At 41.3% G+C, this 19,749-nt stretch overlaps 1 protein-coding gene across 3 annotated transcripts in view; it reads right to left on the minus strand.

The window, feature by feature from the left end:
* LOC115585315 (rho guanine nucleotide exchange factor 10-like protein) overlaps positions 1 to 19,749 on the minus strand; it is a 49,618-nt gene that overhangs the window by 25,364 nt on the left and 4,505 nt on the right. Inside the window, exons 2-12 of one of the 3 annotated variants that reach the window (XM_030423611.1) lie at positions 15,719 to 15,757; positions 11,569 to 11,832; positions 10,414 to 10,441; positions 8,697 to 8,770; positions 8,482 to 8,550; positions 7,289 to 7,555; positions 7,005 to 7,141; positions 2,885 to 2,998; positions 2,520 to 2,625; positions 1,985 to 2,088; positions 276 to 353 (exon numbers count right to left, since the gene is read on the minus strand). In XM_030423611.1, coding sequence (XP_030279471.1) covers positions 276 to 353; positions 1,985 to 2,088; positions 2,520 to 2,625; positions 2,885 to 2,998; positions 7,005 to 7,141; positions 7,289 to 7,555; positions 8,482 to 8,550; positions 8,697 to 8,770; positions 10,414 to 10,441; positions 11,569 to 11,832; positions 15,719 to 15,749 — 1,272 coding nt within the window. In that variant the 5' untranslated portion in view covers positions 15,750 to 15,757. The remainder of the gene's footprint in view (positions 1 to 275; positions 354 to 1,984; positions 2,089 to 2,519; positions 2,626 to 2,884; positions 2,999 to 7,004; positions 7,142 to 7,288; positions 7,556 to 8,481; positions 8,551 to 8,696; positions 8,771 to 10,413; positions 10,442 to 11,568; positions 11,833 to 15,718; positions 15,758 to 19,749) is intronic. The other 2 variants (XM_030423612.1, XM_030423613.1) reach the window with 2 other exon arrangements.

Below are 19,749 nucleotides of genomic sequence, written 5' to 3' on the forward strand. Positions count from 1 at the left end.
ACATGGCATACGCAGCATTCTATCACTTTATCAGCAAGGTAGTGCAATATGTGTGTACTTTCTACTGTATTATTTCTACAAAGCTAAATAATGAACTGAATTGTAACTTTGGGTTAGGGCTTAGGATCAGGACTTTCAAGTAAAATAAGTAATGTTATGTTATGGTTAGCATAAGATTGAATCTTTAGAGTGAATTTAGAGATCTGGACAGTGACGACAAACAGCTGGAATCACCAGTCCTCATAATGTGTTTATGTAAATAAGTTCCACCTCACCTGCAGGATTCTTTTGAGAGAGTCCAGGTAGCTGCTCTCACTCTGCACAATGGAGCTGAGGATGAGACGTCTGACTACCTGGAAGAGGCAGTGAGAAACTCTCACACTGATGCAGATTAAACACATCTGCAGTAACTGGAAAGGGTTTCAACAATACAATGTAAAATCAAAGCTTATATTAGCAAGTGACTGGGTCTCCAATAATAGCAGTGGCCAGCAAACTCAAAACAGAGGCTCTCACTAATAGAGGCCAGATTAAAAAACTAGAATGATCACATCACTGTTGTACGCCTCTGCATAACAGTCAAGTTGCTGTTTCTAAGCTGTGGCTCGAATCAGGCAGAACACTATGATGTCACAGTGAAGTTGACCATTGTCCTTCATCATTTTATCCTATTATACATTTGTATAATATTTGTCGTACTTATTATATGAATTGTTGAAAAGAATGGTACAGATGGACGACCTGAAAACGTTATGCCTCAAGCCACAGCTGTCGCCAGGTATAGGAACTGTAAGACCTTACTATCAAAACACGATCAAACATAACAAAAGGGCAACTTTCCTCGACACCTGTTTCACCTACAGGCCTGGTTCTAGACATAGTTGTCGCAAAATAAGAGCCCTGAACACAAAGTGAGAATTGGAGGTATTTATTCTCATTGTATATTTGAAGTACAATTGATAAATGTTGCAGATACGTGAGTTAATCATTAGCTCCATTCACACTGCTTTTCAAGGCAGGGAAACATGCGGCAATAATCCGCCTCACCATCTGCGTGAAAGCTACAGAGCAGAGTGGAGGGACAGTTTGTTCCATCTCTGAGCCACCACTGGAGGTAGAAACTGAAACATAGGGAAGATGGCGTCTGTGTGAATGGAAAAGCCGGCAGCGCGGAACAGGAGTAAGTCGGGTGGATGGTGTTCACAGTCTGACAACTAAACAGATCCGTCACTCATCAAATAAAAGAGAAATGTCTCACTTCAACCCACAAAGCAACGTGACAGGACCAAAGAACAGCATCTTTCCCCGCGAGTGAAAGAGCCGGACAGGGTCCACTGTTTACTGATGGTGATTATGTATCATGTAATTAAAGGAAAAAATCATCACATTCAGGCAGAGATGTCAAAGATTCAATATGATTTAAAAGAGGTCTCCAAGTCTCTTCAAATGAGTTTAAGGAGCCATTCGGGAAAATCTAAGCTTTTCAAGTCCAAAGGACAGAGGAGGTTGAGCGTGTTTCCAATTAAGGAGTTTGAGTCGCCTGGACAACAGGGTGGTAAAGGGTAAAGGCAAGAACAGTCCACATGGCTTTAGTGGTAATATGCTGCAAGGGGGCACAAAATGAGGCCAAGAGAGGTTCAGGAGTGATAGTAGTATTATATACTGTGCTAATGGTTTTGAAGATTTTGGACCAGAGTGTGGCAAGCCTGGGACAGAACCCGAACATGTGGGAATGTTCGGCTGGAGATTGTTTGCACCTATTACAGGAGTCAGTTACATTGGGGTAAATCCGAGATACATAGCCTAAAATTAGTGTAGTGAACTTTGTGCACAGCTTGGTGCACACTGTAGGAGGAGATTTAATCATCTAACTCATTCATTACGGCTCATTTTCATGAGCATCAAATGACTTTCTAAGATTATCTGGTCATTTTGATACACTGGCATGTGGAGGCAGCCAATAAGCACGACAATATCCACACACCTGCTGGCTACTGAGCCCCTCTGGCATGGGGCTGAGTTGTGGAGGAGGGTGCTTCAAGTCAGACACAGACACATCCATATAACCTGCATCATCCTTTCCCTCACCTGCAAAATAAAGATACAACCACTTTATTCACATAGAGACAGACACACAGACAGACAGACAGACAAACAGACAGACAGACAGACAGACACACACACACACACACACACACACACACACACACACACGCATACACACGCATACACACACTCATAGCTTCTTTGGAAAACAATTGTTTCTGTGTCCAGTTTTGTCCCGACACGCTGATGTGGTTGGCACGTGTGCCTGTTAATCACATTACCCAATGGCTATACCTGTCTGCCACTAGGAGTTTGTTCAAACACCTCATCAGGACTGGTTCTAAATGCCTCCACATTCTGAAATCTTTGCCGTGTTGAAATTGATATGGAATTAATACATTCTTTGATCTTCTTGATTACCACAAACTGAATACCTTGATTGACCTTGATAATCTCACTTCCAGTTTCTGTACCTGTTTCCTTTCTCTGCAGGAATGACACTTTGCGAAACATAGCTAACTTTGTCTTTTCAAAACTGTCCTTGGTACCATTCCTCGCTGCTTTCATCAACTGCTGCACCTGGAAAACACAATTACAGTATATTAACCAAGCTTATTGCAGATAGTAAAATCTAAAAGAAATATTTGTTAAAAGAACTCATTCAATTTGACTAAACTCAGCCCTCATTTGTTTCTCATTACTCTGCTGGTGGATCCCAGATTCTCCACTGACCTATTTTATCTTATTCAAGATCTGAAACCGTTTACAGGCCAGCAGAACAAGCCCTGAGAGAATGGGACAAAACATTTGGAGTGATTAAATTCAGTCAGAACCCTACCTTAACGTCGCAGCTCTGTCTGATGTGGGTAACATGAGGTGAACTGAGACGCACTGCCAACTCCCTACTGGTGACAGCACAACGTTCCTTCAGTCTCAGCACATCTGTAGGCAGCTGGCATCCAACAGCAGACCACAGAGTAGAAAAACAGGTTTCAAGATTAACACACCTGGCAACATTTCAAGATGAAAACATTCCAACAAAAAAATGCAACAACAGCAATTTCATACACTGAAGCCAGGAATTCAATCGATGTCACATTGTCCGCTGGGTAAGTCAACAACTACACCTTTCACGCAAAACATTCATGGAGTTGGTGAATTAGCCATTGAAAAAAGAAACCTTCATCTGAGCTCCAGTATTACACATTGTTGTGGAAATTTGGCTTGCTTGACCGTTCAGGAGAAATGAAGAACACTCAGAGACACAAATGGCTTACATTGAAATAGTTTATAAAGCATGATCATGGAGGAGCAACATAACATCATGTCTGTCTGCACAGAGTGCTGCCATGATAATCCTAACGAGTCTCCCCCAAGTGTCCAAATTATATCTTACAGCTTCAGGAGGCAGTGCTTCCATACATGGTTATCTGTCTAAAAACATAGCAAGGGGGTGATGCAGAGTCTCTCCCCTGTAGCCGGAGATTGATCGAAGGCCTCCTTGCGAGGTTTACACAAACAGTCAGTTTAGCCTTGGCTTCTGTTCTGTAGACATATCGACAGTGGCTTTGAGAATCTAGGTTGCAGAGACGATGAACGTGTACAAAACACAAATGACCTCCTATTGTTTGGAGACATATTGACCTGGCGATATCATATTTCTTCCCCAACACACATGATTTAATTATTGTGTGTTTACCTTAATGGAGACTTCAACACTGATATATACATACATAGTACATGTTGCCCAAACCTAATAAAATAGTTTTGTTGCCCAAACCTACCAAATAATTCTGTGTTCCAGACCTAACTAAGTAGTTTTGTTACCTAAACCTCATAGCATTGTTGTTGCCTAAGCCTAACCAAGTGTTTTTTATCAGCAATAAACACCACAAGGACCAACATACAGTAAAACTGAATCTCAAATTCTTCTTCATTGTTAATCTAGCTTACACTGAAACTCATTTATATCCAATAAAAGGTTATCACATCTGTTGCAAACTTGCATAAAAAACAGCCGATTAATAACAGTTCAGAAATGATAAAACCCACTGAAACTTCTAAAACATAAACATTTGCCTACATTTGCCTAATTGCAGTTGGTATTTATACTCCAAGGACAGACACTGAACTCTTTGAAATGCATTTATGTTCAATGTTGTCTTGAGAATTCATAGACACACGTGAATTCTGTAGTATAACCTTATCAAAATACTAGAATAACTACCTTCCACTCGTATGCTCTTGCACACCAGTCAAGTTGAGAGATTCATCACATGGTGCAACAATCACATGAAGCTCAATATAAAAAAACAATGAGCTTGTGGTGGACTATTACTATACGTCAAACAAAAAATCCTAATTCCTTGTATGTGGTCATGCTTGCCAATGCTTGGCCAATAAAGTTGAGAAGCTGAAGAAGCCACATGTTCCAACACCTGGATGCTTCACACATATGTTTAACCAATGAGCACAGAAGATCTCTACAATCAGCACAGCTTCAAGGTGGGCACCAAGATTAGTGCCCCCAATTTAGTATCTGACCAAATGTGAAACATATCACACCACAATATCTCTTCTGCTCCTGAGGTTTGGTGTTTAACAATGGCCTGAAAACTGTTTTTGCAGAACATTATGATAAAATGTCGCCACTTCATGATTTTATCCATTTTATCCCTATTTTTAAAAATAAGATCACATTTTATGAACTATAAAGTCAACAGGGGCTCTGAACCTGCTCAAATCTGCTGTCATCCACCTAAAAGTATCAAGTTATTCAGTATCCAGATTCCATCTGTGCTCTAAAATGATCACATACTCAATTTCAGTTATTGCAATTGGTCACCTTGATTATAGCTTCAGAAGACAAAGCACCTACCTCAGGTATTAGTGACTGTCTTGCAGTCAGACAAATCAGTCCTCCCTCACACACTCATGAAAACATCCAGCTTATTCCAGACATTGTGAGACATCTTCCACATTTAAATCCACAGTTGGTGAACTCCTCATTCCTGATGATTTACTTCATGACATCTCCACACTGAAAGCTGACTCGCGTTTCATGGTGTCGTCTTCCAAACACTAACACAGAAGCTGAGAGGGGAAAGTCCGACAGCAGGAGTCACACATGGTGACAAAAGCAGAAGACAGAAATGCTGACAGAGCGAGGGACTGCCAGAAATAATTTACTTCTTCTTTTTCTTTAAACCAGGTTTCATTCATACTGTACATTACATAGAACCTAGCTATGGTTAATCCCCACCAAGGTAATTTTTAGGTTGGACCAATATGAACTTTTTGAGGTCAGTTTTAGTCAGACTTCAACAATGTAAATTCCTCCTCTGGATCCGCCCAGAAAGCTTACCTGATCTTAAATATGCACTAACCATTATTCTGATATCAACGTTGCGCTGAATAGCTTTGAAAGGTGTCACTTGTGGTGACAAACCTGCAGAGAATTCTCACCAAGAAATTAATGTAAGTTATTATGACCAGAAGGTCATAATAATGTAATTTTGTTACTCTGACATAGGGTACAAACTTGGTCTATCTGCTCAGTCTCTTATGTTGGGAAGAGTGAAGTAAGTTCTCTGATTCATGCTATGGGAAGCAAGGCTGAAAAGATGACCAGTTCCTTTGAATTTATGGCAGAACCGCAGACAAAAAATACTGGAAAGTAGAAAGTGATGACTACTTTCTATAAAAAGGAGAAAAAACTCATTTAGCGGTTCCAGATAATGGCTGACTTCAGGCTGGCACAAGTCATACACATCGGCAGTGAAACCTCCCCTACGTTAATGCTCTATACCGGAGCCTGACAGGGTGTGTGCTCAGCCCCCTCCTGTTCACACTGTACACCAATGACTGCATTGCCAGACATCAGGAGAGCTCTATTGTGCTAGTATATGGACAATACCATCATCATCTGCCGCATTATAAACAATGATGAGTGGAGGAAATCAACAATCTTGGAGAAGGATGCACAGAGAACAGTCGACTTCTCAACATCAGCAAAACCAAGGAGCTGATTGTTGATTTTAAAAAGAAGGAGCCAAAGACACACACCCCTGTCTACAGTGGAGCTGAGGTGGAGCAGGTGAAGAGTTTTAGGTTTATTGGAATTACCATCACTGTGAATAACTTACATCTTTGTCATTGCACATCACCACCCTGGTTAAAAAAGCACAGAACAGCCTCTACTTTCAACAGACAAACAAATGGCACAAGTGAAAATAAAACCTCATGCAAGGTGCTAAAACACACAACACATCCCCTCCCAGTTGATTGTGCATGTGTGCATATTGGGTCCAGCAGAGACAATAGTAGTCAACAAAGTCAGTTTCTTCAGCGTCAGTTATGTCAAGCTTCAATCTTCAGATTTTACCCCGTAAGGGTTTTTTTGAGAGAATATTTAAAGAACAAGCGAAAACTGATTTGAAAAAGTGGAACTAAAATAACTTTGATGAGCAGACATCCTGGATATGGACAAAAATGTCACATCCTTTCCGAACACCAACAGTACTGATTCCTCAACTTGACTGATGTTCTTGTGATGCATATTACATATGAAGTAAATAGTATTGTTCAGTGATTGAACATATCATAAATTTGCATTAAATTGTAGGTTGGCACTTGTGTTTAATCACGCAGTCAGCAATATTTGAGCACTGGAGGCCATGAGGTAGCACGATGTATTTCACAATCAGTGTGCTGTCATGTTACTTGCTAAAATATATATATAGTACTTGACCAATATTTGTTTTAAATATTCAGCATCTGTTGTTCATATTCAAGTTATAATTTGTTCACGGGTGCCTTTTGCACCAAAGGGCAGTTATTGCAGCATTTATTTTTTGCCATTTTTCCTTTTTTATCCTGCACTGATGTTTAGCCAATACAGGTCAGGAATCTCGCCGAAGCACACCAGTTGTTAGCGTGTTCCTGGTTAAATGAGTTACCTTGCTGTTGTTGCTGCAGGCTGGAGGTAGAGTTTCACTGTCAGACAGGTCGTCATAACTTTCAAACTCACTGGAGCTCCAGCTGTTGGAGCCACGCTGATCAGGTCTTTGGATGTCCTCATAGATGTCATCAGCATCTACACAAAGATACCAACAGATGAACAAATTAGTGTAGTGTGTCGTTTTATTTAATACAAGACTTCGATGTCTCAAGCTTCTATTGTATGTGCCAGAGATGTGTACAGTGTGGTGGTTAATAAGAGCTACAAACTGGCACTGGGTACCTGGCACTGGGTACTGAAGGTTCTCAGCAGGCACATCATCATAAATGACCTCTGGGTCTCTGACCACACTGTCTGGGCTGCTGGTCATTGTACTCTGCTTGGTTGGTCTGTCTACATCAGCTGTGGGATGGTTGCTCTTTGGAGGGAACAGCTCATTCTCAGCAGTGTCTTGTTGAGTGTCATGCTGACTGTCCTGCTGAGGGTTGTGGCTGTTCACTGCACTGCTAGACTCGGCCTGCCTTCCCTCTTGCGTTAAAGATGGGTTTCCTTCAAAACAATAACACCATCAATGTAAATGTCCAGTGTGTAGGATTTATGGACATTCAGGCATCTGGTTGCAGATTGCAATCAATGAAATACCTCGAGCCTCACCCTCTCTCATAGTGGCTACTAAAAATGCAAAAGGCCTGGTTAGGCCAATGTTTGGTTTGTCCCTCAATCCCCCACAAGACATATGGTTGAAAAAAATGATCATTTAGAGATGATGTTCTTAGATGCTATTCCAACAAAAAGTGGGAACGTTTCAACAATAAAATTGTAATATAACTGCAAGTAAAAAAGTGATTACAATTATTTTTTTTCTTGTGGATGTCATTTTTATAAAGTCAAAGTATTTGTTATATTGACCTGTTATGGCTGTGTGCCCACATCTAAACAATGTTTTGGTTTTAAAGTGGAACTTAATGTCATAGTTTGTATGTCTGTACATTGCACTCATTATGTTAGCCAGCAGAAGAAATTAAATGGTAATCTCAGGCCACAGCATTGAGATTTTGTTGTGTTTTTGGAGCGCAACAGTCCAAGTTCATGTGCTGACTCACTCACCCAGGTTGTTGCCAAGAAGCAAACCTGTCTTGCATGTGAGTTCTCTCAAGACGAGGAACATTGATATAGTCTCTAATGAAACGTTTACTGCCCTCAGGGAGGATTACTCAGTTAAATTCTTGACACCGGGAGCTTCTGAAGAACAGGTTGAACATACACAATACTATGACTTGTCAAGTGTGGCATTAGCAGGTAAAAGTGGTGACACATAACTGCAAGCGGAAAAACTATGGCGCGCTTTTCTAGCTCAACGGGACATTCATTTGCATTTAAAAAAAAAAAAAAATGGAATCTCACTAAAATGAAGCATCTGTTTTTCACTACAAGCTAGCAACTACCAGAGCTAACACCACAGGCAGCTTGTGTACCTTTGTTTAAGCGCAGTGTAAGTTCTGAAACCACACTGAGCCACTCCTTGGCTCGATGTGATGTCTGGGCTGTCCAAATGCAAGCACACACAAAGACATCCTCGCTTTGGTTAGTAACTCAACAAAGACCGGGTGTTCTTCACAGCGGAGCGTGAAGGCCAGAGGAGGCTTGTCAGGCTGTCCCATCACATACTGCTGTTTCTCTCATTTCTTACCTTCATAGATGCCCCCCACTCTCCAGGAACTCTCTGACTCTCCAGTCACTTCCAGATCAATGGGGGTGGAACATCTGCAACAAGGATGGTAATGTAAAGATCACTCAAAGAACTTTTCATATTCATTGATTTAAAGTGGCACTCAGCTGATTTTTAGTGGCAGATGTTCTTCTATGCCCTTAAAAGCACAAACAAGACATTTTATCCATCTATGTGTAGGTTGACACATAAGACCTGGAAAACAGCCCACAAAAAGCCTTTTTAACTGGGAAAACTATGGAAGAAACCTCTGAGGAGGTCCACGTAATGTGACAACAGTCCAGTGGAAATCCCATACAGGCCTACAGTGGGAGCAGTGAGAGACTTGTGTCAGTAGTGGTCTACCTGCACATGCCTTTCCCCCTGTACAGACGCCATTGTCTGGATTGTGCAGTCTTATTGCACTGTGATGTGGTTTTGCTGGATTTGGTATACGACCACCTCAAATAATTTTATAGCTTTAATACAATCAACTATACAGGTGTAAGTTAGCTTTCTTTGAAGGTGCTGTTTGTAAGAAAAGTAGATTCATGAGTCTCAGTTCTGAGGAAGAAAATACGCATTTGGAGTGAAGTGTGGGAAGAGCCTTTTTGATCTCCAGGCGTAAATGGTGATTCCTGTGCACATATGCATAACGCCAAGAAGTGTCACAGTGCTGCTGTGGCAGCCTGGTTGTGTTTCTTTTTTCTGTGTTCTGCCTTCCCCCTCCTTTCTCCCTCACCTGCTCCTCACCTGTGTGTGTGTGTGTGTGTGTGTGTGTGGGCGTGGCAGCAGCAGAATGGCACACCTGAGGAGGATCAACTCATCACCCACCGCCTTTATCTACCTGGTCTCTCCACCACTTCGGTGCTAGAGTGCTGCTATTTTGTGTTCCCCATACTCTGAGTATTTTGTGTTTCCTGTGTTTTTGCCTTTGCGCTCATGCCCTTCTCTCTGTTGGTTCATGGAGAAATCTCCAGCGCCGTTCTGCTTTGTTTCCCGTTCTCCTGCTCTCCTGAGTTCCTCCACACTGGCACCAGTCAACTCTGTTTGACTGCCTGAGTGCCTGCAACCCCGGACATCTCGTCCACATTACCCTCCGGCACCATTTGTTGAATAAATCATTTGCTCACTGCTTCCTGGATCCGTTATCTGCATTTGGGTCCGCGAAATACAATCTGCACCGTAACAAGTAGTTAAACAAAGGACGTCTAGACCCGGTTTGATCACTATGTCAAATGTGTGCACCGCCCCTGCATGTCTTTTGTTGTCTTATTGTTCTTACTGTATAAAATGCTGCCGTTTAATTTGCTCTGGGTCCACTCAGCGGTTAGGGTTAGGGTTCAGCAGTTTACCGGTAACACATCACCTCGGCAAACTACTTAACAGGACTTGAATGATTTCTAAAACAGTTCCAACTTTTCAAAAACTGCTGGGATGGAGGCCGACCCGTCCTACAACAGTAGTGTGTCGGTTTTTGCCAAGTTTGAAATGAGACTCGAGTCTACATTTCTTACAAATAGCACCTTTTAATCTTTTTGGGTTTATCAACATGTAAAATGAGCTTAGTCAACCGTTCAGGAAATTTTAAATCAACTAATATTAGAGAATGCTGACATTCTACATACTGTGGTCAGTTAGATTTTTTTTTTTTTTTTTAGTACATTCATTTACAGTAATGTATTGCTTCATAACTTACCCCTCTGGTGATTCCCTGACCTCCATATCTGGAAAAAAAAAGACCATAATGCAATGTAAAAGCATACAAATCCTCAGTTTACAACAATAATATCCCAAGAAGTGGGGACGCTGTAAAACATAAATAATAACAGAATCCAATGATGTGCAAATCCTTTTTGACTTCTATTCACCTGAATGAAATACAGAGACAAGATATTCAATGTTCAAACTGATGAAATGTGTTCTTTGGTTAATATACACTTATCATGAATTTGATGCCTTCCATTTCCAAAAAAGTTGGGACATTGGAATGATTATCACTGTGTGCCATCACTTTCACTTAGTCATCATTTGGTAACAGACAATACAAATGATTGTGATGTAGCACTTTGAATGGTTTTCACCCAGAGTTGCAACATCCATGATTTCCAAAACAAATGTGCAATGCGGGCTCATCAGACCACAGCACACACTTTCACTTTGTGTCAGTCCACCACATCAGTGCACAGAAGTCTGCAACATTCCTTGATGTTGTTGAAATAAGGTTTTCACTTTGCATGGCAGTTTGTCAGTGTCCACTGACACTGGTCAGTGTTCCTGAGCTGTAATAATTTCCTGTCAGCTATCCATGGCAGCTTTTCATACAGTAATGCCTGACAGTTCGAGGGTCTCGGCCAGTCAGAGTTGTTTTGGTCCTTGGCTTCTACATTTTCTGAATCTGTTGATGGTGTTATGAGTTGCAGAAGGTGAAATCCAAAAATTCCTCCAAATGTGCATCCATATTCATTTTTAACTCTTATTCACCTACGCAGTTTTTCACAAAGTGGTGCAGCTCTCTGCATCCTCGCTTGTGAACAACTGAGCCTTTCCATGATGCTCCTTTCATACCAAGTCATGATCCTGTCACCTGTTACCAATTAACCTGTTTACCTGCAGAATGTTCAAGTTCCAGGTGTTCTTGGAGCATTCCACAACCTTCACAGTCTTTTGTTGCTCCTGTCACAGCTTGTTTGAAACATGTTGCTGACATCAAATTCATAACTGTCTCAGTTGATGAGTGAATATATTGTCTTAAATATACTGTACGTCAGAAAGGATTAGCAACTTATCACTCTTTCCTTCACGCATCATCTCATCGTTTTAGGATCAGGGTCATGATACATCCATACTTCACCTGAGTGGTGCTGGTGGTACAGTGGGCAGGCTGGGCCTTTCTGCCCTGAAATGCTTGTTCCATTGACACCCTGACTTGCTGTCTCTTGCGTGCAGGTTTTTAGGTTGGCTGACTCGGTGTGAACGATTGACACAGCTGTGTCACTAGTCCAGCCACTCGTCTCGGGGGGTCCAATGTCTTCCTCGTCATCAAACTCAAACTTCTCCCCCTGCTCCTCTTCATCCTGATCTTCCTTTATGTGTGTTTCCCCATTCGATAAAGACACTGAGGAAATAAGCAAGCCAGTCAGTACTACCCTGTTTCACTGTAGTTACAGAAATGAGCTTAGATTTTCAACTCAGATCAGGTTTTAACATGATTGTATTTTTTTGTGTTGTTGGTGTTGTAGGCTGTTTTCCAAATGTTTTGACTTCAGGATGAGAACCCACACTGTGCCTGTGACCTGTATCTGTATTTCTATCAACTGAATGATCATGAAGTTAAATAAAACTATTTCAGAGCTTGAACTTAAACACTGGATTTCCAGAAGCTCTCCAATGTGCACATATACTGAAAGTGATCCATGTGTTTTTTTGTTTGTTTTTTTTCCTTTGATGAATATGCTTTTTGGTGCTGTTAAACTGCCCTGTGCATGCCTTTCTTGTGTGCAGCGAGCTGGAGATCAAACAACTTGTGATTGCAATGAAGAAGTTGTTTTTGAAACGTTATACACCGAGAATATGGATTGAAGTAGAATATTTGGCTAGAATAAAATTATATCATCAGTCTGTTTTCATAAACTTAATACTCCGCAGAAATTGGTCAGCTTTGAGATGCTCCATCAACTGTGCTGGTGAGCAGGTGTTACTAGCTGGCTTAATACATGTATCAGGTTAGGTTTAGTGCTGGAGTAGTAAACTAAAAATTCATTAAATATAGGAACCTGCTGATGTGATTGTTTTCCTAGTTGTTATTCAGACCCCAAGTATTTCCATAGAAACAGAGATAACACTGGCAAAAAAAAAAAATGTGCATGCTAATTGCCCAACATTGACGTTTCTGCTCTTGGAAGGTGCAACATAAACATAATTATGATACATAATTATTATCATATTGTTAGTAACAGTCGTATATTAAAGCTTAATTGGCAAAGTTTCAGGAGCAGGACCACACCTCAGCAGCGCCAACTTCTGCATTTCCATAAATAACCACCTGACCCTCTCCTCTGCTTCGCTCTCGTATTCTGCGCCCCTCCCCCCCACCCTATTTCTCTCTCTCTGTTTCTTCTTTTCTCCTCTCTTTCGTAGATCCATGAGGGGGTCTGTTGCTGCCTGGGAGTGGCGGCGGATTCTCTACAAGAATCCCCACAACGCACTCGAAGAACACTAAAGAACCAAGATCTTCGACACTTTGTTTTCCTATGTCATTATTAAATCCTTAAACGCATCTTGTTTACAGTGTGGTCCTTGCTAGTGAAATGACTATTATATTGCTTAAATAATAACATATGTTGAACAGATTGTTGTCCAGATTGCTGTTCAGTGTCAAACTGAGCAGCAAACAGGAAACAGCAGCCATTGAAAACAGAGGATTAGTTGCTGTTGTGCCATGACAAGAGGGAGAGAGAGAGAGATTAAACTCTAAACATATGGCTTTTAAGTACTAACCCTTCACCTGTCACTCCTCATTTGCAAAGACTTATGCAGAGACTATGCAACAAGGCTAAATTACCAACTGGGTAAAGCAGGGAATTGCCTCGGAGCTCCAGACCCCAGTGGGCCTCAGTTCAAAACAGATGTACCAAAACATGTTTCATGTTTTTGAGGCAGTGTCTCTTCTATAACAAATCGTGGTCACGATAAAAAGTAAAAGGATGGTGGTATGTGCTTGTATATAATTTCAGATTTCTTAAAACAGCTGTCAGAAAATCATTATCCTTAGCCAAAGATGTTATGTTTTCACCTGAGTCCATTTGTCTCTCTGTTTGTTGGGTGGTTTGTCAGCAGTATTACCACTAAACAGATGTCTACCAAACTTGGATGGAGGATGGATCTCAGCCCAGAATAGACCACACTTAATATATTTCTTTAGCATTGCGAGATGGAACATTTTCTCCCATTTTTTATCAGTTCCAATAATGCATGGATCTTGAAGAATGAAAAAGGTGTATATACATGGCTGGTATCTATGAAAGAGTACAATTTGACACAGATCTTAGAGGGATTGCTGGGCCTTGAAAGAGGTATACCCTCTACCATAAATGGTCTGGTCGGTCATAAAATGTTCCTGACATTGTTGTGCTCTCAGTACTTCCGGTCCTTCTACGTTTACTGCACTTTGCTGCGTTTGAAGGCATCCAGAGTTCACTGTGCCAATCCTTCTTTGTATTGCCTGGTGGGTAGATTTGTGTCAAGGTTATCTCTGAAGCATATGGCCTGCAGAGGCTTGCTCCCTACTACACAGCATATGGTAACCAGGCTAGTTGGCCCTGTCCCCAGGACAGCAGAGGATTAATAAGTTAGGTTTCAGCTACAGGTGACTCTGCATGTGTTGGGTCCAGACCTGACAGTAATATCAGTCTATTCCAAATTTGTTGAGGAAATGCTAAATTAAAACAATAATATAGTGTATAGTAATGAACAATACATGGGGTGTATTAGTCTATCACTGAAGGAGCTTCCCAGTGCTGTGTTAACTTATCTCATAATATTCCAATCATTGTTGTGTGTGTATACAGACCACCCTGAGCTAGCTCCAGTGCAACTGATAATTAAGCAGACTTACTTGCTCAGTACAGTAACTCAGAACTGCTGGTTCTAGGAGACTTTAACCTAATCTTGATGCTTATGACACAGTCCTGTACTGCTGATCTAAAAGTGCACATAACTATCAAACTGCAAGATTCTCCTTATTTATATACCTGAAATTAGTTCTTAATGCAAACAAGACCATATTCATGATATTCTCAAGAGCCAGAGGTATCGAAGACATTGGTCTGCATGTTACCACTCTAACAGGACACGGCATTGAAAGGGATTCTAAATAGGAATATCTGGGTATCTGGTTGGATCAGACACATACACTTATATTTCATATTAACATGCTTGTTAGCAAGCTAAGACAAAAAAATGTTATTTAAACAGAAACAGAACTACTGTTTGTTTTGGGAAAACTGCTTTCAGTTGGAACATTTTACAACGTACATTTTAACTTGATACAATTATACCTATAGGTCAGTTTAAGACGACTCTGCCTTTGAATGTAACTGTTTTTAACTTTGTGCTGTCATGTAGGGTTGTTTAGAACAGCCATCTGCTCTGACTTCAAGCCACTGACCGTCGTTCTCAACTCACTCACTGCCACTGCCACACCAAAGGCCAAGCTTGGTTAAGGACCTAAAAGTACCAGATTCTACCCTAGTCTAGCTTCATTGATTGAAAATTAATTTGCACTAATTGCAAATGTTTCTGAACACTTTTGGAAAATATTGGCATATGTGATTAAGATTAATTAATCCCAAATCTTGTTATTCATAAGATTATTTATTTTAACTGCAGTATAACTACTCTCTTATAGATAATTTGATACCAACTCTCCTCAGCCCTCCCAGTTCATAATTTACTAATGTGATGTAAACAGCTGTTTAAATGAATAGCTGTTGTAAATAATCCTTAGGGTGGTCTTGATGTTCAGGGCAAAATTTCAACCCAATCCCGTGAAAAATAGCCTAACCCTAACCCTACCCTAACCCTAGCCCTGAGAGATGATCTTAAAAAATACAGGACTAAGAAACAGTGTTTGGAGTACAGCTTTAGTATTTTGTAAGGTGCCATGGACTTAATAGAGGTTTTTAAATGTTTTTTTTTTTTTCCAGAAAATCCATGACATGAACTGGGAAAAGTTTTTCAATTTAGAGTAATTTTTCCTTTTAATTAACTTCAAACTTTATTTAGTGGGTTGGAGCTGCTGATTGTGACTACACAATGGCACAATGGCAGACCTGCCGGTAATGAATTGATAAAATGTCCACATCTGTCACAATCTTAAGTCTAAGGAAAAAGAATATTACAGAGGCTACAGGTAAAATCAGGCACCTGTCATGAATCCATGACTAGAAATTTTCACATAACATAGAACATCTAAACATCTATAGGATGGCTAAATGACTCACCCAGACAGTGAAGTGGATGTGAGGAGGTCATGATGGCTCCTGTGGACACACATATAATCTCATTAAAGACATAGCAACCGTAGCTAATTCCACATGAAATCACAAACACAATGTGTACAGCTGTGGTCTAAAAACAAACTTCTTTCATAGACGTAACCCTAACACTAGCCCACAATACGAGAGACAGCGAGATCCTCCCAGTGACACTGGCAGGTAGCGGCACTGCAGTGGCAGTCTGCGGCAACCTGTGGCATGTCCGTGGCATCTCCTGGTACCCACTCGGCAGTTCAGAAACGCAAGAATAATACAAACACAGAGAAAATATCATATGTATGTATATATATATATATATATATATATATATATATATATATATATATATATATAGTATTAAATATAAGAATGTAACCCTAACCCTGCAAAACAAAGAGAAATTGTGCAAAACTTTTTACATTAAAATGTGTAAAGAAGTAGCTTATTTTTCCCTTATATTTTTATTTTGGATTCATAATGACTCCATGGCGGAAGTAAATATAAAAAGCACTAAAAAGTAGAACATACTGCTAAACAATCACCTGAAAGCAGAGTGACTGTCGTAACAACAAACACGAACCAGTGGGTTTTCCCAGGAAATGTGGCCCCGCCCTTATTGGCAGCGAGTCAACGGAGCCGTTTCTGAAGTGCCGAGCGGGTGCCAGGAGATACTATGGACATGCCACAGGTTGCCGCAGACTGCCACTGCAGTGCCACTACCTGCCAATGCCACTGGGAGGATCTTGGTGCTGCTGCAAAATACAAGACACACGTCATACAGGGCAGTCAGCATCGTCTGACAGGGCCTTCTACAGTAAACAGCGAGCTCCAGTCACTGCATATTACATGACTAACTAGCTAACAATGCAAAGGCTTTGTACTTCAAATACACTATGCTGACTTCTTTTAGCAAGGGCTCACAACACACATGATCTGATGGGGCTCTGCTTTATAGAGAAGCTGTCCCAAACCAACTAAAATATAGATTTAAAGAGATTTTGCTGTCGTGTGAAACAAGGTGTATAAAGTCTTCAGTAAATTCTGAAACATGTCCTTGAGTTGATGTGGAGGTAGAAGAAAGTAAGCAGGAGGCTATAAGCTACCTTAGCTGATATTAGAGCAACAGTATCAGCTATGGCGGTGGATGATATCAGATGGTCGGAAGATACTGAACCCCAAATTGCAAGTAACCAGAAAAAACACTAGTCTGCAAAACAATTCAAGTCCATTTCAAGTTCCATCGGACAAAGCTTAAACGAAAATATCAAGAACATCTTTGACTATAAATTGATAATATTTATAGTCTTTACACATTATCCAACTTCACGCTCTCAATGGACATGTACTAACCCCTGAAAAAAGGTTTCTATCTGATACTAAAGTGTAGGCCTGCTTCATTAGTGGCAGGTATTTTTCGATAAAGAGAAGCATTTCTGCTCTCTCGCATAAAACCCTCTATCTCTTTTCATCAACAACATGTGCAGCAGCAGAGAAAAGGTGTTCACTGTTGACAGATGTACATCGGAGCTGAGAAGTACTTGTTTGCCACTTTGGCTCGGGCAGGGAAGCAGGACATGTTACTTTTCCAATACAGCAGACTCTTATACCTGGGGATGGTGGGTTCACTCATTTAGTTATGCACCTATAGAAATATATGTGTATAACTATAAATGCGCAGGAATCAGGCCATACACCAATCAGGCATAACATTATGACCACTGACAGGTGAGGTGAATAACACTGATTATCTCTTCATCATGGCACCTGTTAATGGGTGGGATATATTAGACATGAGTGAACATGTTGTCCTTAAAGTTGATGTGTTAGAAGCAGGAAAAATGGTAGAGTGTAAGGATTTGAGCGAGTTTGACAATGGCCAAATTGTGATGGCTAGAAGAGTCAGAGCATCTCCAACACTGCAGCTCTTGTGGGGTGTTCTCGGTCTGCAGTTGACAGTTTCTATCAAAAGTTGTCCAAGGAAGGAACAGTGGTGAACCAGTGACAGGGTCATAGATAGCCAAGGCTCATTGATGCACGAGGAGAGTGAAGGCTGGCCCGTGTGGTCCGATCCAAAAGACGAGCTACTGTTGCTTAAATTGCTGAAGAAGTTAATGCTGGTTCTGATAGAAAGGTGTCAGAATACACAGTGCATTGCAGTTTGTTGCGTATTGGGCTGCATAGCCACAGACCAGTCAGGGTGTCCATGCTGACACCTGTCCACCGCCAAAAGCGCAAACAATGGGCACGTGAGCGTCAGAACTAGACCACTGAGCAATGGAAGAAGATGGCCTGGTCTGATGAATCACATGTATGGCCAGGTGCGTGTATGTCGCTTACCTGGGGAACACATGGCACCAGGATGCACTATGGGAAGAAGACAAGGTGACAGAGGCAGTGTGATGCTTTGGACAATGTTCTGCCGGGAAACCTCGGGTCCTGCCATCCATGTTGTTGTTACTTTGACACGTACCACCTACCTCAGCATTGTTGAAGGGCATGTACTTCTTTTCATGGAAACAGTATTACCTGATGGCTGTGGCCTCTTTCAGCAGGATAATGTGCCGTGCCACAAAGCAAAAATAGTTCAGGAATGGTCTGAGGAGCAGAAAAAACGGGTTTGAGGTGTTTACTTGGCCTCCAAATTCCCGAGATCTCAATCCAATCGAGCATCTGTGGGATGTGCTGGACAAACAAGTCCGATCCATGGAAGCCCCACCTCGCAACTTACAGAACTTAAAGGATCTGCTATTAACATCTTGGTGCCAGATATAACAGCACACCTTCAGGGGGCTAGTGGAGTCCATGCCTCAAGGGGTCAGGGCTGTTTTGGCAGCAAAAGGGGGACCAACACAATATTAGGTGGTCATAATGTTACGCCTGATTGGTGTACAATATTATCCTACTTTTGTTGAACTCTACACTGAGCAGATTGGCAGGGCTACAGGCCAACCTCAAAAGGGAAATGTAGCAATATTAAATAAGGTACTGTTCCTTTTTCATTTAACTAAGTTAATCAGTTCATCATCAATTTAATAACAAATTCATTACTCAAATGACAGACTTAACACCCTTGATTATTTGAATTAAACAATGTCTGACAATGGCATGCTCTGGGAGAAGCAGAAAGCTCATGTTCTGCCCTATACACACCAAGCACATGCTTCTGATCCGGAAGACTTTTCATCACAAGGAAGGCGCTATTCCATCTGGTTACTATATCTCATCTTGGTTTTCACGCCCAATCCGTCTATAATTCTCTCAGTCTCGAGTTGGCTGGTTGAGAGTACCTAAAATGTCCCACTTTTTTCCTTCCATTGCACACACAGTCAGAGATGCTTAGCTGGCTTAGCACTCTTTCACATGCTGCGAGCTGCAGTGCATGAGCAGTGCAGCCCAAGCTTTTAATACCACAGTCTTTCAATATTTTGTGCATTGTCACGAATTACAACATGTATATTCTCCTTCGGTATTTTCCATTGAGTAAACATGTTGTCAAATGCACTAGCTATGGCAGTCCCTGTGTGCAAGCCTGTAAACTCTTGTGCACGCAACACAGCTCAAGTCATTTCCAAGTTATCATCGACGTATTGAGCAGTTAGGCTTAACATACTCATCTGACTTACGTCGGAGCTCCATATACCTGTTGTGGAAGCTAATGTCATTCACACTGCTGTCTAACAACTTCTGAATATGTGTAGCTTCCATGTCCTGAAAAGCAGGGAGGGGGAAGTAGTGCCGACTTGGAAGACTGTAGCGGGGCTCTGTGTGCTGGCAAAATCTGTGCTGCCACTGGTTTAGGCTGTTTGCATCTAAGGCACACCGGCACTGAGACACAGAGCGGCAGCTAGATGGAAACAAACATCAGTTGTTAACATCGGACCAGTTTAGCTCATCGGATCGATGCCAATGTATGAAAAAATGACAACCACTGGCCGAGTCGGTTTCACCTTTTTTGCTGGCTGAGTTTTTTCCGTAGCTCCGTGCGGCCTGCACCGTCA

This window comes from Sparus aurata, chromosome 7 (genome assembly GCF_900880675.1).
Source record: "Sparus aurata chromosome 7, fSpaAur1.1, whole genome shotgun sequence".
NCBI lineage: Eukaryota > Metazoa > Chordata > Actinopteri > Spariformes > Sparidae > Sparus > Sparus aurata.